Source organism: Abramis brama (genome assembly GCF_963993115.1).
Source record: "Abramis brama genome assembly, chromosome: 1".
NCBI lineage: Eukaryota > Metazoa > Chordata > Actinopteri > Cypriniformes > Leuciscidae > Abramis > Abramis brama.
This window is the reverse complement of record NC_139963.1, coordinates 53483944-53499929: the sequence shown is the minus strand read 5'-3', so window position 1 is coordinate 53499929 and position 15986 is coordinate 53483944. Positions and strand designations below refer to the sequence as shown.

General features: G+C 41.7%; 1 protein-coding gene across 2 annotated transcripts in view; it reads left to right on the top strand.

Annotated features, from left to right (window-relative positions):
- Nucleotides 1-15986, top strand: part of LOC311087880 (uncharacterized protein) — a 60573-nt gene that overhangs the window by 19320 nt on the left and 25267 nt on the right. The window contains exons 2-7 of one of the 2 annotated variants that reach the window (XM_084121358.1): nucleotides 6549-6869; nucleotides 6959-7285; nucleotides 7431-7514; nucleotides 8479-8526; nucleotides 8672-8752; nucleotides 13333-14115. In XM_084121358.1, coding sequence (XP_083977484.1) covers nucleotides 6549-6869; nucleotides 6959-7285; nucleotides 7431-7514; nucleotides 8479-8526; nucleotides 8672-8752; nucleotides 13333-13388 — 917 coding nt within the window. In that variant the 3' untranslated portion in view covers nucleotides 13389-14115. Of the gene's footprint in view, nucleotides 1-6548; nucleotides 6870-6958; nucleotides 7286-7430; nucleotides 7515-8478; nucleotides 8527-8671; nucleotides 8753-13332; nucleotides 14116-15986 lie in introns of those variants that run through there. The other variant, XM_084121357.1, reaches the window with a different exon arrangement.

Sequence of the window (15986 nt, the reverse complement as noted above, 5' to 3'; positions counted from 1 at the left end):
GACTCTCTAAATGAGAGTTGATATTCAGGTCAAATTATGATTATCAAATCATAACCAACACCACCTGATCACCATTTCTCTTTGTTCATCTGAGAGTTATAACTCAGATATAACAGCCAAACAAAATGTAAAGTTGATGCTTTATGGGTCAAGAGCCCAACTAAAACAAACACTGATCACCATAACGGTGTCTTAAAAAATGAGTTTTTCTCCTTTGGTGATTCTGCTTGCTAACATCAGGTGTCTTCAATATTGGTCAATTATCACTCAATGAATCACTTAATTATCTCATTAACTTTAACACTCTTGAGTGTTAATTTAACACTCATATTTTAACACTGACTCTGGAGCCATATAAACTCCCAGGAGAGTTAATTTAACACTGGACTTTTTGCTGTGTATGTTGCTCTGGTATGAAAGTAAAATAATGCCAAAGGTTTTTGAAACACACAAAAAAAAAACCTGTTAAATTGCTTTTTTTTTTTTTTAAACATGCTTGCATTTTAATGCATTGTATTTTTAGGGCTTGCATTTTTATGGGCTGAAATTCAACATGGTTGAATATTTAATCTGTGAATATTTTAATTCAAAACATTTCACACACATTTCCATTAATAAAAATTCAATAATCCATATTCACCTTTCATATTTCACTTCCAAAATATTCAAACTGTTTAAAAATACAACCTATAATTTTCAACAGGCAATTTTCGGTCCATTTTATCAATTTATTTTGCTTTACAAATTCACTTCATGTTGTTCCAACCCCGTAAGAACACAAATTAAGATATTTTTGATTAAATCTGAGAGCCGTCTCACTCCTCCATAGGCTTCTAAGGGTTTGAAACTTGCTGGCCCAGAAAAATGTATTAAAGACATCGTTAATATAGTCCAAGTGACTACAGATTTATAGAAATGCATATAGTGTTTTAGCGCGGTGCGTCTGTGTTGCACGTCACCACGTAGGCTCACTATTGGCCAACGCTGGTCATAGTTTAATTTAACAACGACTGGCCAGATGAAATGAGTTAATATATGTTGTCACTAAATACTTGAGGTCTGCCCATTGCCACAGCTCACAAAGAGTCACCCTGGTGAAGAGGGAACATCCACGGGGCGAACAACATGAACAACAGGTGTGTGACCAAGAAGATGTAGACCAATCCGGTTATGTGGTGATTTTGATTATTTGATTTGATTGAATCAAACTAAAGGGCTGAGTATTGATATAAATTTCCCGATTTGATTATTTACTGATTTATTTGAAAATATTTCAGGTACATGTAAATCGAAAAGAGTTAAATATCTTAATACTATAGATTGTAGGGACTCTCACTAAGTACATAATTGTAAAAATAAATAATATAGGGATTATCATTGAAGAAACTGGAGGGTTTTAAAATCCAAATGCAGACATTACAACCATAGATGCTACAATTTGTTAATAGTTGCAATAGTTCTCTAAAGAAGAGACAATGTGTGATAAGTAGCTTTGCAAGACCAGGTCAGAATATACACATGCAATTCGATTAAAGCTCGCAATACAGGGCAAAAAGAAATTCTGTCTAATCATGAAAATCTGTCAAGTATGGTAATAGTGGATCCATTATGAACTATTTCAGTTTTCCAAAATTACCCACATTTGCTCTGAGTTAGACAAGATTAGTTGTACAACTACATTGTTTAAAACAATAGAGGAAAATTATACGTTTACTGGTTAGATCTTATTAAACAAGTCTTTAAAAATGGCTTATTAAGTAAAATCACACTTTAAACCTAACCGTCACATTGTGCTTCAGACAGGAAGGCGCAGACAGATGAACCTCAGTGAATCAGTCTATTTCATGATGATTATAAATCCATCAACAGGAAATCATCATCACCTGATCTCATTTCACTTTAGCTTTCTTTGCTACTGCAAATGTGTTTAACAAACACACTGTCACAGCAGGCAAAAAAACACAATATGTATATTAAGAGTTAAGAGCCCAACTAATGGAAACACTAATCACTGATATGGTGACTTCAAATGAAACACGTTAGAGTTAAACCTCTGTTAATTCTCAATCAAACTTTTGTAGACAGAAATAAAGTCAGTCTGGTTAGTAATAAGTGAAGCTGGTAATGCTGTTTGTGGAGTTGTTTAATCCTCCTCTGCTGAGATCTTCACAGATTTAATGTCTTTTCTCTTCAGTTGATTTCATCTGAGACTGTGGCTGAAATTACTATTTTTTTGGCTTCGATAAGGTCCAGTTCTGGTTTATTTCTTTGCTCTTGGCTGACATGTGGCATTGCTATGTAGAGGTGTAAAGTCCAGGTTCAGAAAGTAAAAGTCCTCCTCAGTATTTTGTTCCAATCACCTGGATTTGCTAATTCAGACAGGAGAGAGAACTAATTAGTGAAATCAGCTGACTGAGTTTATGGGTGGAATAAACATATAGCAGGACTTCTACTCATTGGGCCCTGGATTTCCCACCTCTGGTTTCACAGTGCTTCAGTTATTGATGCCCTATGCATCCTGGATTTCCCACCTCTGAACATGACAGAGGAGAATCAGTGGAAACAGACATGTTTAAGACAATATATGAAGGATTTTATTTTTTATTTTGCTTCTCCTTTGTTAGACTGTGTGTTCTATACTCTTGCGTAACCTTTTGTCTGGTTTTAATTGAGCAAGGTGACTGTGGGCTTGTGGGCTGTGCTTTTATTGTGACATCACGTTTTGCGTCGTGTTTTCAGAGCTGTGAGCTCACTGTTGAGGTTTGGAAACATGTTACTCAGAACTCAGTTTGACCACATCGAGCATTGATCATCTCTGAACCGTGTTTACACTGATGATGGCTGTGGATTCTGTTGGTAGTTCCTCTTCTCTCTTTTAGCTGGTTGCTTCAGTTGAGTAGAAGCTGGTGCGGATCTGGACTCTCATGCTAGACTTTATGAGTCTTTACACATGAAGTCAAGGTATTACTGAACCATTTTTACTGATTTTTACTGAGGGGCTGATGATGTTAAACTGAAGGGAAGACTGACAGAAACAGAAAATGTCTGAAAAGAGTGATTTGTGTCTGCTGGGACTGATCATTCTCTGCTCACTTCTCACACACTGTTAACCCTTGCTGTAAAATTCTGACAATATTATACCATTTTCCATTAAAACAGTAATATACCGTAGAAAATAAAAGTAGCCTACAGGAATATACTGTGAATTAACAGTGCTCAAAGTCGACAATCAGAGGCTGTTTTCCCAATCACACCCTATACCCTCATTCACTATTCTCTACATTAGTTCACTAATATAGTCCACTTGAATGAAAAGAAGTGAGTGAATTGAGACACTGATGAACACCTGATAAGCAGAATCACTGAAGGACAGAGAAACAAGAACAGAAAAAAGAGAAACACAAAAACTACAACTGACTTCCAGCCACACTGAGTGTGAAACCAGTTTACAAACCAGTTTACGATTATTTCTTTCATACATGTACAAAAGTTCTTGTTGAGAATTAACAGAGATTTAGTTAATAAAATTTGTTGTCACCATGATTGAGATCAGTATTTGCTTTAGTTGGTCTCTTGTCCCTGGACTTCTTACCATTCATCTCTCTCTAACTGCTGTAACGGTGAGTTTATAAAACACATTTGTTATGGCACGAAAAAGTCAAGAGGAAGATGATCAGGTGTTTTTTTTTTTGTGTGATGATGTCACAATCATCCTGGACATGCCTGATTTTCAGATTTTTCCTGTATATAGTCATTGAAATTATAGTTATCTCATATTTAGCATATATCTGTGAATCTACAAAATGAAATCAATGTTTCTGTAATCAGGTCTTCTGAAGAATATTGTAATCATATAGTGCATTCAATTTTATTTTACTCCTGCTTGACTCAGACCCACACAGATATCAACAATCAGCGTATGAATCTCAACAATGGTGAAAAGTTTCATGTCGCAATGCATGCTCGGTTCCAGGATAATATAAAACTCCCAGCATGCACTGCTGCATGAATAATAATAATAATAATAATAATAAAGAAATATTGCCACCATTGTTGAGATTCATGTGCTAAATTGTGATATCTCAGTGTTTCTAAAACACAGTGTAGCTCTGTTTCTCTGGCTATGCATCATGTGTTAAAAAAAAAGTCATTGTATCTTATTGCTGCGTTTTCACAGTGGTGGTAATGCAACACTTTTGATTGAGGATTAAACTCTGAAAAAGTGAGAATGAATTCCTTAGTGAATGAACAGGCAATATGATGATTTTGTCATTATAACTGCAGTCATTCATAAACTGTGTGTGCGCAAGTGTGACTTGCAAAAACACAGCTCAAGCAGCAAAAGAAAAACTAACGTTTTAGCATCAGCATCCCAACTAAAGCAAGCACTGATCTCTATAACGGTAACTTCAAACCAAACATTTTCAATTAAACATCTCAATAACAACTTCTGTATGACAGAAATAAAGTCATACTGGTTAATAAAAAGTGTAATAATGTGTAATGGCTGGAAGTCAGTCGTAGTTATTGTGTTTCTCTATTTTCTGTTCTTGTGTTTCTCTTTTCTTCAGTGATTCTGCTTACAATCACTTACATATTCCCTTAATTATCTCACTGCATCGCTACTTTTTACTCGTAGTGTGGATTTCCCTGAGGGGTTGAAAGGGTTAACTGTGTAAGATAAAAAAGACACACCCACAAAATGTATTTTAACAGTAATAAACTGTAAGTTATAAAACAGGTTTATACTGGCAACACTGTTGCCAGTAGTTTACTGTAAAATTAATTTTTTGGGTCACCATTGTGCTGAAGAGTAGAGCCTGTGCTTCAGTCCAGGAGAAGATCTACACACATTGATGATACGCTGCATGTTGCTTTATTTAACAGACGGTGACTGTGTGGTTGCTGATCCAGTGAAAATCTTTTTATGTACAATAGTTTTTTAGTGGTCTCAAATGAAAGAAGTTCACAGTAATACTTTGCTCACATTATTAATGCATTATAAATTTTAGTTAATACATTTAAATGACAGTTGGTCAATTTAAGGCAGTCGGTTTCTGCAAGTGTAATTAGTTAACTATAATTTAGTGCATTTTTACAGAAACAAACTAGATTACAGTAAAGAACTGTACAATTAACAGTATTTTACTGTAAAAAAACCCGGTAAGGTCTAACAGTGCAGGTAAACACACATTTCTACTTGCTCTTTAAACTCACGAGAAAGGGTTAAATATAAATATACTTACATAAAAATGTTTTACTAGAGCTGGTCTGGCATGGAGTCTGTGAATGAGTTAGTTTGAACATGCTTTATTCGTCCTCACACTCATGTTCTGATCTCACAGTCACTGTCACTTGCTGTGTACCACCTGATGTATTCTGGTATGTGTATCACATTATATTGATAACTCAGCAGAAAAACAAAAACTTCCATTCCAATTTATTAGCAAAGCTATTTGTCACTGAACACTTTTAACTAAAAATGTAGATGCCACAACCTGTATAAAACTGAAATAGTATTTTGTAAATAAAAATGTAAGTGCATTAAGTAAACATTCATAAAACTGAAATAGTCAGTATGCTTAATTATCAACAATATTATTGATCTGTCTGCATTGACACCATTATATGAGAACTGAGCTGAGCTGGACGATGACATCACTAAATTAATAACTAATGATTTTTACAACCTAAATGACCTTGGACAATATGGACAATGACACTATTTTCTTTTTGAGCTAAAGTAAAGCCTTAAATAAACTGTTTTGCTTTATTTTCCTGTTATCTCTGTAAAGCTGCTTTGAAACGATCTATGTTTTGTAAAAAGCGCTTTATAAATAAACGTCACGTCATTCAATTCTCAATTCTTCATTAATTATTATGACATTGCTGGATCTCATACTGTATAATCACAGGCTATTATAATTTAAAATATAAAATTAATAACACCTCACGAAGACTGCATACTAAAACTAAGTGATGATTTCATTTTTATCATCAATATCTAACCAACATAATCTGGATGTATTCTCGTTTGGCTTTTCCTGTCAAATGAGTCTTACAAACACAGTTACAGCAGAGAAAATAAAATGTCTAAAAGTCAAGAGTCACGAGCCCAACTAAAGCAAACACTGATCTCCATGATATCAAACGAAATAATAAAACATCAACATCTAAACCTCAATAAAAAAATTCTGTAGACGTCTGACAGAAATAAAGTCAGTCTGGTTAGTAATAAGTGAAGCTGGTAATGCTGTTTGTGGAGTTGTTTAATCCTCCTCTGATGAGATCTTCACAGATTTAATGTCTTCTTTTATTTCATCTAAGGCTGTGGCTGAAGTCAGTTGTGTGTTTGGAGAACGTTCTTATAAGAAACATCTGTTATCTGGCTGTGCACTCATACTGTGAAATAATAAAAAATCAATATTTTTGCACAGTCTTACCGAATAACTGACATTTGACACTGAGAATGTCCTGTTGTCACAGGGGGTTGTTTGTAGTTTAATTTATTAATATAATGATGATCACTGAGATATACTGTGTTCCAGGTATCAGTGGAGTGGATGTGTTCATCAGTTCTGGTGAAAATGTGCGTCTGTCCTGTAATAAAACTCTTTCTGGCTGCAAATCTAAAACTACATGGGCCTACTACTCTAACAGATTCAGATATTCAGCAGCAGTTGGACTGTTTGAATTAGGGATAAAGAATAAAGACACAGAGAGACATGAGAGACTGAGTCTGGAGTCTGACTGCTCTCTGAACATCAAGAACGTCACAGAAGAAGATTATGGATTATACACCTGCCGACAATATGTGAATGACAGACAACAAGGATTTGATGCACGTGTTTATCTGCATGTTCTTCATGGTAAGTTTATGATTATGTGGTCAATTTAAAATTCTCCCTTTAAACTCAGATGATGATTGAAGAGTCTGTGATTTGTGTCTTGTGTTCAGTTTCAGTGTCATCATCATCATCATCTTCATCCTCACAGACTGAGATCAGTCCAGGCCGCTCTGTGACTCTCTCCTGTCAGTTGTATTCAGTCGACTGTAATGATTGGGTTCATTCTGAGGGAATTGAGCTGTTGTGGGTGAATCAGGCTGGTGTTGATCTGAAGACAGACTCCAGATATCAGATATTATTATCATCAGATCAATATCAATGTAACATCACTCTGACTACAACACTCCTGAATGAAGATGACAACAGAGAGTGGAGATGTCAGCTTACTCACAGAAATCAAGTCAAGACCTCAGTCAGATACACTGTCAAGTATTCAGGTGAGAAAACAATCTCATGAATCAGTGTTAGAAGACTTTCTTTTAGACGTGCTATATATAATGATAGATAATGCTAGAGTTATCTTGTGTGTTAACTCATTCAAATATGATTGAAATCTACAGTTATGACATTCATCCTTTACAGCTCAAGCTTCAACGACAGCAGTGAATCCAGTCCACATCACACACTCTCAGGATCCCTCAACTACAAACACACACGTATCTAAAGGTACATCATCACCGTCTTTCTCACATCAGCGCTTTGCAGTGGCTCTCAGATGCGGTTTTCTTATAAATTCAGTCCCTAGATATATAATTATACTTGATTCCTCTGTGACGACATTAAGAGATGGAGAACTGTGTGCAAAGTAATAAGTTTGTCAATGTGCTCAAGATTTTTTGGTAACACTTTATCATTTATAAGTTAATAGTTAATGATGAGCTAATCATTTACAAAACACGACTATATATTTATAAATTATAAATAAGTGATATGCTAATATTTTATATATATTTTGTTAATTCAGTTATAAGGCATTTGTAAATGATTAGTTATTTATGAACTAATCATTTACAAAACATGACTATATTTATAAATTAATAAGTGGTATGCTAACGATTTACAAATGTGTTGTAACTATACTTTATTATTAAACACACATTAGACACTTTATTTCCACTCTTGGAATATTTTCTTAATTTTTATTGAAAATAAATGCCTTTTCGATCTGATGTGTGATGTGAAAATGGAGTAGAGCGAGAAACTACAAACTACTGCAAAATAAGGATTCGAACTTGGGTCAATTTGCATCAACTTTCTGCCACTGCCTTAACCCTACACTATTGCTACTGTGGACCATCCAGCGTCTAACGCCATTTTGTCTGGCCCAATCAGACGTCGGTGGGCGGAGTTAGTGTAAATAGACACTTCACTGTGATTGGCTGAACTCAAAGTAGAAATGGTTTCATGTGTTTACATGTTTACAAATGTTTTCAAACCTGCCCTGTTATAATGCTGAATGAACACAAACCATTAAAGTACATAAATGTATACCAATCACTTTATATTGATGATCCAGAATTCAAGGTCCAGCACATGTTCATAATTTCTGTGATGTGCAGCTCAAGTATTATGTGTTGATGATGATATGATGCATTATGTGTTGAACTGAACTAACAGACGTGATCCACAGATCCAGGAGAAACTGAAGTCTGTGTGACTGCTGGATTATTATACAGAGGTACGACATGTTCATTTATACTGACAGCTTTATAACATTAAACTATCAGTCAGTCTGTAAAAGCTTCATCAATAACTGTTGATAGTTGAATCCCCTTGACTTCAGTCATGTACAGTTTCTCTTCTTCCTCTCATGTTTCCTGCAGTGATTGTGACTATTGTTGAGATCGCAGTGTTTGCTGCTCCTACTGTGATTCTTCTTCAGATCATCTGTGCAAGAAGAGCTGGTGAGTTTTGAGCGCACACGATCTGATCATTCACACTCATCTGATCTGGAACATCTGCAATCATGATAAAAACACACAGCCCCAGCGCCAGACACAAATTCACGGACGGGCATTACTTTTTTCCAGGGGGCACAAATGAGGTCAACCTCATTGCATAATAACATTAATCGATTATGAACATATGATCCAATGATAATGATGGATGGTGCATAATAATATATATAATGTATAATGTACTGACGCTAAAGGTCCTTGCACACTGAGTCCGAAATTCTCTTCCGAAATTTTCACACATTAAAAAATAAATACGACCTCACATTGTGTCAATAACGTTTACACACTGCCTCCGAAACTTTCGTCCATCATTAAAAAAATTTTATCGGATGAGTAGCTAAAATAAATTTGATACGAAATATTGACTCTTTTTGTTCTATTTTAGCAGCCAAAATAGAAATAAAAAACAAAGTTCACAGCATAGCACGTCTCACAGCAACACTCAATCATGTTTTGAATGATTCAGCGTTTTGAACGAATCGGTTGAGTCAAAGATTCACTGACCCATTCATAAACATCTTCGACTTGGACCGGCGCTGCACAGACCAATCGGTGAATGACATCAAAGTACCGCGAGAGAGATTAGAGAGCAGATGCTCCTTATGCTTTGAATCGCTCTCGCGGTACTTTGATGTCATTCACCGATCGGTCTGTGCAGCGCCGGTTCAAGTCGAACAAGCCTAGTCTCATTCTTGATGAATCAGACATTTGAATGAATCGTTTGAATGAATGACTCAATGACTCGCTTAATAAGACCGCTTGTCACCTGCATTTCCACGCTTACTATCGACAAACCAATCAAATACGTCTAAAACATTTTTTTTTTTTTAATCAGACCAAACACATTTTTATTTTTATTCAGGAGATCCATCCATCCATCCATCTTCTACCGCTTATCCGGGGCCGGGTCGCGGGGGCAGCAGTCTAAGCAGGGATGCCCAGACTTCCCTCTCCCTCGACACTTCCTCCAGCTCTTCCGGGGGGACACCGAGGCGTTCCCAGGCCAGCCGGGAGACATAGTCTCTCCAGCGTGTCCTAGGTCTTCCCCGGGGTCTCCTCCCGGTGGGACATGCCCGGAACACCTTCCCAGGAAGGCGTCCAGGGGGCATCCGGAAAAGGTGCCCGAGCCACCTCAACTGACCCCTCTCAATGTGGAGGAGCAGCGGCTCTACTCTGAGCTCCTCCCGAGTGACCGAGCTTCTCACCCTATCTCTAAGGGAGCGCCCAGCCACCCTGCGGAGAAAGCTCATTTCGGCCGCTTGTATCCGGGATCTTGTCCTTTCGGTCATGACCCAAAGCTCATGACCATAGGTGAGAGTAGGAACGTAGATTGACCGGTAAATCGAGAGCTTCGCCTTACGGCTCAGCTCCTTCTTCACCACGACAGACCGGTACAGCGACCGCATTACTGCAGAAGCTGCACCGATCCGTCTGTCAATCTCCCGTTCCATCCTTCCCTCACTCGTGAACAAGACCCCGAGATACTTAAACTCCTCCACTTGAGGCAGGAACTCTCCACCAACCTGAAGCGGGCAAGCCACCCTTTTCCGACTGAGGACCATGGCCTCGGATTTGGAGGTGCTGATTCTCATCCCAGCCGCTTCACACTCGGCTGCAAACCGTCCCAGTGCATGCTGGAGGTCCTGGTTTGATGAGGCCAACACGACCACATCATCCGCAAAGAGCAGAGATGAAATCGTGTGGTCCCCAAACCTGACCCCCTCCGGCCCCTGGCTGCGCCTAGAAATTCTGTCCATAAAAATTATGAACAGAACCGGTGACAAAGGGCAGCCCTGCCGGAGTCCAACACGCACCGGGAACAAGTCTGACTTACTGCTGGCAATACGAACCAAGCTCCTACTCCGGTCGTACAGGGACCGGATAGCCCTTAGCAAAGGGCCCCGGACCCCATACTCCCAGAGCACCCTCCACAAGATGCCACGAGGGACACAGTCGAATGCCTTCTCCAAATCCACAAAGCACATGTGGATTGGTTGGGCAAACTCCCATGAGCCCTCCAGCACCCTGTAGAGGGTATAGAGCTGGTCCAGTGTTCCACGACCGGGACGAAAACCACACTGTTCCTCCTGAATCCGAGGTTCTACTATCGGCCGGATTCTCCTCTCCAGTACCCTGGCGTAGACTTTCCCAGGGAGGCTGAGAAGTGTGATCCCCCTATAGTTGGAGCACACCCTCCGGTCCCCCTTCTTGAAAAGAGGGACCACCACCCCGGTCTGCCAATCCAAAGGCACTGTCCCCGACCGCCACGCGATGCTGCAGAGGCGTGTCAGCCAAGACAGCCCCACAACATCCAGAGACTTGAGGTACTCAGGGCGGATCTCATCCACCCCCGGTGCCTTGCCACCGAGGAGTTTCTTGACTACCTCGGTGACTTCAGCTTGGGTGATGGACGGGTCCGCCTCCGAGCCCTCAGCCTCTGCTTCCTCAATGGAAGACGTGACGGCGGGATTGAGGAGATCCTCGAAGTATTCCTTCCACCGTCCGGTGATATCCCCAGTCGAGGTCAACAGCTGCCCTCCTCCACTGTAAACAGCGTTGGTAGGGCACTGCTTCCCCTTCCTGAGGCGCCGGACGGTTTGCCAGAATCTCTTCGAGGCCAGCCGATAGTCCTTCTCCATGGCCTCACCGAACTCCTCCCAGGCCCGAGTTTTTGCCTCCACAACCACCCGGGCTGCAGTCCGCTTGGCCTGTCGGTACCCATCAGCTGCCTCAGGAGTCCCACAAGCCAGCCAGGCCCGATAGAACTCCTTCTTCAGCTTGACGGCATCCCTTACTTCCGGTGTCCACCACCGGGTTCGGGGATTGCCGCCTCGACAGGCACCGGAGACCTTGCGGCCACAGCTCCGAGTGGCTGCGTTGACAATGGAGGTGGAGAACATGGTCCACTCGGACTCAATATCTCCAGACTCCCTCGGGATCTGGTCGAAGCTCTGCCGGAGGTGGGAGTTGAAGATCTCTCTGACAGGAGATTCGGCCAAACGTTCCCAACAGACCCTCACAGTACGTTTGGGTCTGCCGAGTCTGTCCAGCTTCCTCCCCCGCCATCGGATCCAACTCACCACCAGGTGGTGATCAGTTGACAGCTCCGCCCCTCTCTTCACCCGAGTGTCCAAGACATACGGCCGGAGGTCAGATGAGACGACCACAAAGTCGATCATCGACCTCCGGCCTAGGGTGTCCTGGTGCCATGTGCACTGATGGACACCCTTATGCTTGAACATGGTGTTCGTTATGGACAAACTGTAACTAGCACAGAAGTCCAATAACAGAACACCACTCGGGTTCAGATCAGGGGGGCCGTTCCTCCCAATCACGCCCCTCCAGGTGTCACTGTCGCTGCCCACGTGGGCGTTGAAGTCCCCCAGTAGAACGACGGAGTCCCCAGTTGGAGCACTTTCCAGCACCCCTCCCAGAGACTCCAAGAAGGCCGGGTACTCTGCACTGCCGTTCGGCCCGTAGGCACAAACGACAGTGAGAGACCTATCCCCTACCCGAAGGCGCAGGGAAGCGACCCTCTCGTTCACCGGGGTGAACTCCAACACATGGCGGCTGAGCTGGGGGGCTATAAGCAAACCCACACCAGCCCGCCGCCTCACACCATGGGCAACTCCAGAGTGGTGAAGAGTCCATCCTCTCTCGAGGAGTGTGGTTCCAGAGCCCAAGCCGTGCGTAGAGGTGATCCCAACTATTTCTAGTTGGAATCTCTCAACCTCACGCACAATCTCAGGCTCCTTCCCCGCCAGAGAGGTGACGTTCCATGTCCCTAGAGCTAGATTCCGCATCCAGGGATCGGGTTGTCTAGGCCCCCGCCTTCGACTGCCGCCCGATCCACTTAGCACCGGCCCCTTACGGTCCCTCCTGCAGGTGGTGGGTCCACGGGAGGGTGGCCCCACGTCGCTCCTTCGGGCTGAGCCCGGCCGGACCCCATGGGGGGAGGCCCGACCACCAGGCGCTCGCATACGAGCCCCAACCCCGGGCCTGGCTCCAGGGTGGGGCCCCGGCTGCGCCATACCGGGCGACGTCACGGTCCTCTGTTTTTTCTTCATCATAAGGGGTTTTGAACCGCTCTTAGTCTGACCCGTCGCCTAGGACCTGTTTGCCTTGGGAGACCCTACCAGGGGCATATAGCCCCAGACAACATAGCTCCTAGGGTCATTCGGGTACTCAAACCCCTCCACCACGATAAGGTGGCAGTTCAAGGAGGGGTATTCAGGAGATATAAAGTCCCGGCGCCATGGGCATTGGGGGCCTGGCCCACCCAGTGAGTTACTTTTTTTTTTTTATCAATAGGCTACTGTTATCAAAATTTATCGTTTTTATTCAGGAGATATAAAACGATAAATTTTGATAACAGTAGCCTATTGATAAAAAAAAAGTAACTCACTGGGTGGGCCAGGCCCCCAATGCCCATGGCGCCGGGACTGAAAACACATACTGTACGAGAGGACAGTCAATGGTTTTATTTTGAATTATACGAGAGGACAGTCAATGGTTTTATTTTGCAGGGAGGAAGGACTTGCAGAACCCAGAGGAAATCGAGATGCCTGCAATTTTACAATAAAATATTACAATAAAATACAGGTAAGTTTGAACAAATCTGCAACAATATTTAAAATTGCAAAAACTTATAGAGGATTGTTCATTGTTTTGATTTTTTTATTCTCAGAAAGAAGAGAGAAAAAAACTCTGAAGAAATAGTGACACCGTCAGGTTTAGATTAAAATATTTTTACAAATAACAGGCAATATTTATTTTCATTTATATGAATTTTATGGACATTTGCCTACAGTGTTCAAGGTCATTTTCTTGTGGTTTGTATATAATCTGCTTTAAATACAATATTATATACAGTAATGGACATATTCAGACGTGTGTAAAATCCTCTGTTCTGTGTGATGGAGCTGATTTGGTGATGCTGTTACTGTTTTTACCTTCTTATTTTTTATTTTTAAACTGCTACTCATTTTCCCAGTAAATCCTTCTGCAATTGTGTTTATTATGTCACCTTTCCTGAGATGTATTGAATTTGTTTGACTAAATGATGATTATGGAATAGTCCATAGGTGATTTAATAATCACCATTATTATGGTCACTTGAAGAGATACAAACAAACAAATTACTTTCTCATTATTTTTTTCCTTTGGCAGTGATTCACATTTTTTTCTTTTGTTTGTTTACTTGCCAGTAAGTAGTTTTTTGTGTCAATGCGTCTTTAAAAATAGCAGCCACGAGTCTCATGTGTAATATTGTCATTCAAAAATCTGATGCAAAACTGTTTTTCTTGTTTAAAAAATAAAATAAAATAAAAATTCTCCCAAAAATCAGCAGTTTCAGTAATTTCTACCCATTAAACATTTTTAGAGCTTGACATGACTAGTAAAAATCCTATTCATTATAGAAATCTCGATGACTTTGTAAGATTTCCATGTCTTTCCCAACTATAGAAATCACACATTTAAAATACCCTCATGTATCCAGTGGAACTCAGTGCTGCATCATAGCGTTGACGCTATGGGAATACTTCTCGTGAACCGGTTTCTGAAGCATGTGTGATACATGCCAGTTTCTGATTGGCTACGGCAGTTGGATGATGTCACAGGTGTGCTGGCAGGCTATAAAAGGGCACCAGACAACACGTCATCAGCTCTTTTGTCTTTAGGAAGCCATTTGTCTATTTTTGTGTGAGTCAAACAAAGAATTTTGGGTCAAACAGATGGCTAGTGAGTTTAAAAATTGCATCACGCCATGTAAACGCTTTATTACACCCGATAACACATATGAGATGTTTAGGAGTGGAGCACACTCTGTCAGCTCTCGCTTCACTCTTGCCTGGCACATCTTTAAGCATCTGCACCCCACAGTTTGAGTCCCACTGCTGTCGAGATGTAGTTGACCCAGTCTATCTCTGAGGAGCTAGACATCACAGGAGTTGAGACGGATGTGAGCCCCATTAGAGGACTTGTTGGTTGTGTTGACCCACATATCCATAATAGGCAGAAAAAGAGTTTCCCTTTCAGTCGGGCACGTTCGATGTGTCGACTGATTGGGATCACGCTAGGGAGCCTGTCATCTTCGAGTATTGTAAAAACGAGCCAATGGACATTGGTGTGCGTGAATCGCATCACACGCCCCGCCCCGCAATGCGGGTATAAATACGGAAGTGGATGCGCGCACCAGTTGTCTTTCGCTTCGGAGCCGATCGGATATTCTGGTGTCTCTGAAGAGTGTTGTCTCACAACGAGCGAGTGTGTCAGTGCTTCTTCAGGAAGTCTTTCCCGGTGCTGGTGTTTACAACGCGTGACAGCGGTGATCGCGATCTTTCTAAGCTTACAACTGCTGTTTTAACAGCAAAACAAATCTTTGTGTGTTTGTTTGTCTGACAGCCAGTTAAGGGCGAAGAAAGTGAGTTATTCACTGGTACAGGCTGTACTATCCCTGTCAGTGTTGCCGCGATTATTCCCCTGAGTGCTCCGGCACTGATGAGAGTGTTTAGTTCCTGAAAGAGCAACACGGGTGCATTTGTATCTTTTTCAAGGTGTCATTCCGCCCGTGTGTTTCTGGATGCAGTCGTTCCTTGTCCCCCTGTGACGGTCACAATTGTTGCATCACGTGTTTGGGCTCACAGCATGCTGAAGCAGCTTTTGTGGATAGTACGTGTTCTCATTGCGGGAACATGACTGTCTCAGCGTTGAGATATAGACTCACTTTAGTTCGCGAAGGTGGAGTCCCCATTTCTACACTCCACCCTTGGGTGCCGTATGATTTGGGTGATCGTAGGATAGTGATGGAGGTTCTGCCCGGTAACCATTCCCCGTGGACTCCTCACGATTCCATCACACTGATACCAATGGATTCTTTTATTGAGCGCGCTGGCCTGTCTGTAATGGACGAGCCAGAGGTTCCATTGGAGGTTCCCCAGGAGAATAGGATGCCGATTGCAACATTGGAAGGTGAGCTGGGCTCTGGAGATGATGACTCAGCTGTGTTGTCCCCTTCAGGGAGTACAACGTTGCCTGAGCCGGATCCACAGTTATCAGCTATCAGCTTATCAGCTGAAACGGGCCGCCGTGGCTGTCGGCTCAATTGGAACTCTCCACCGTGTCTTGGCTCTCGGGAGCACAAGCATTGCGGCCTGCCACCCTGGTGGTTCAGAAGCGT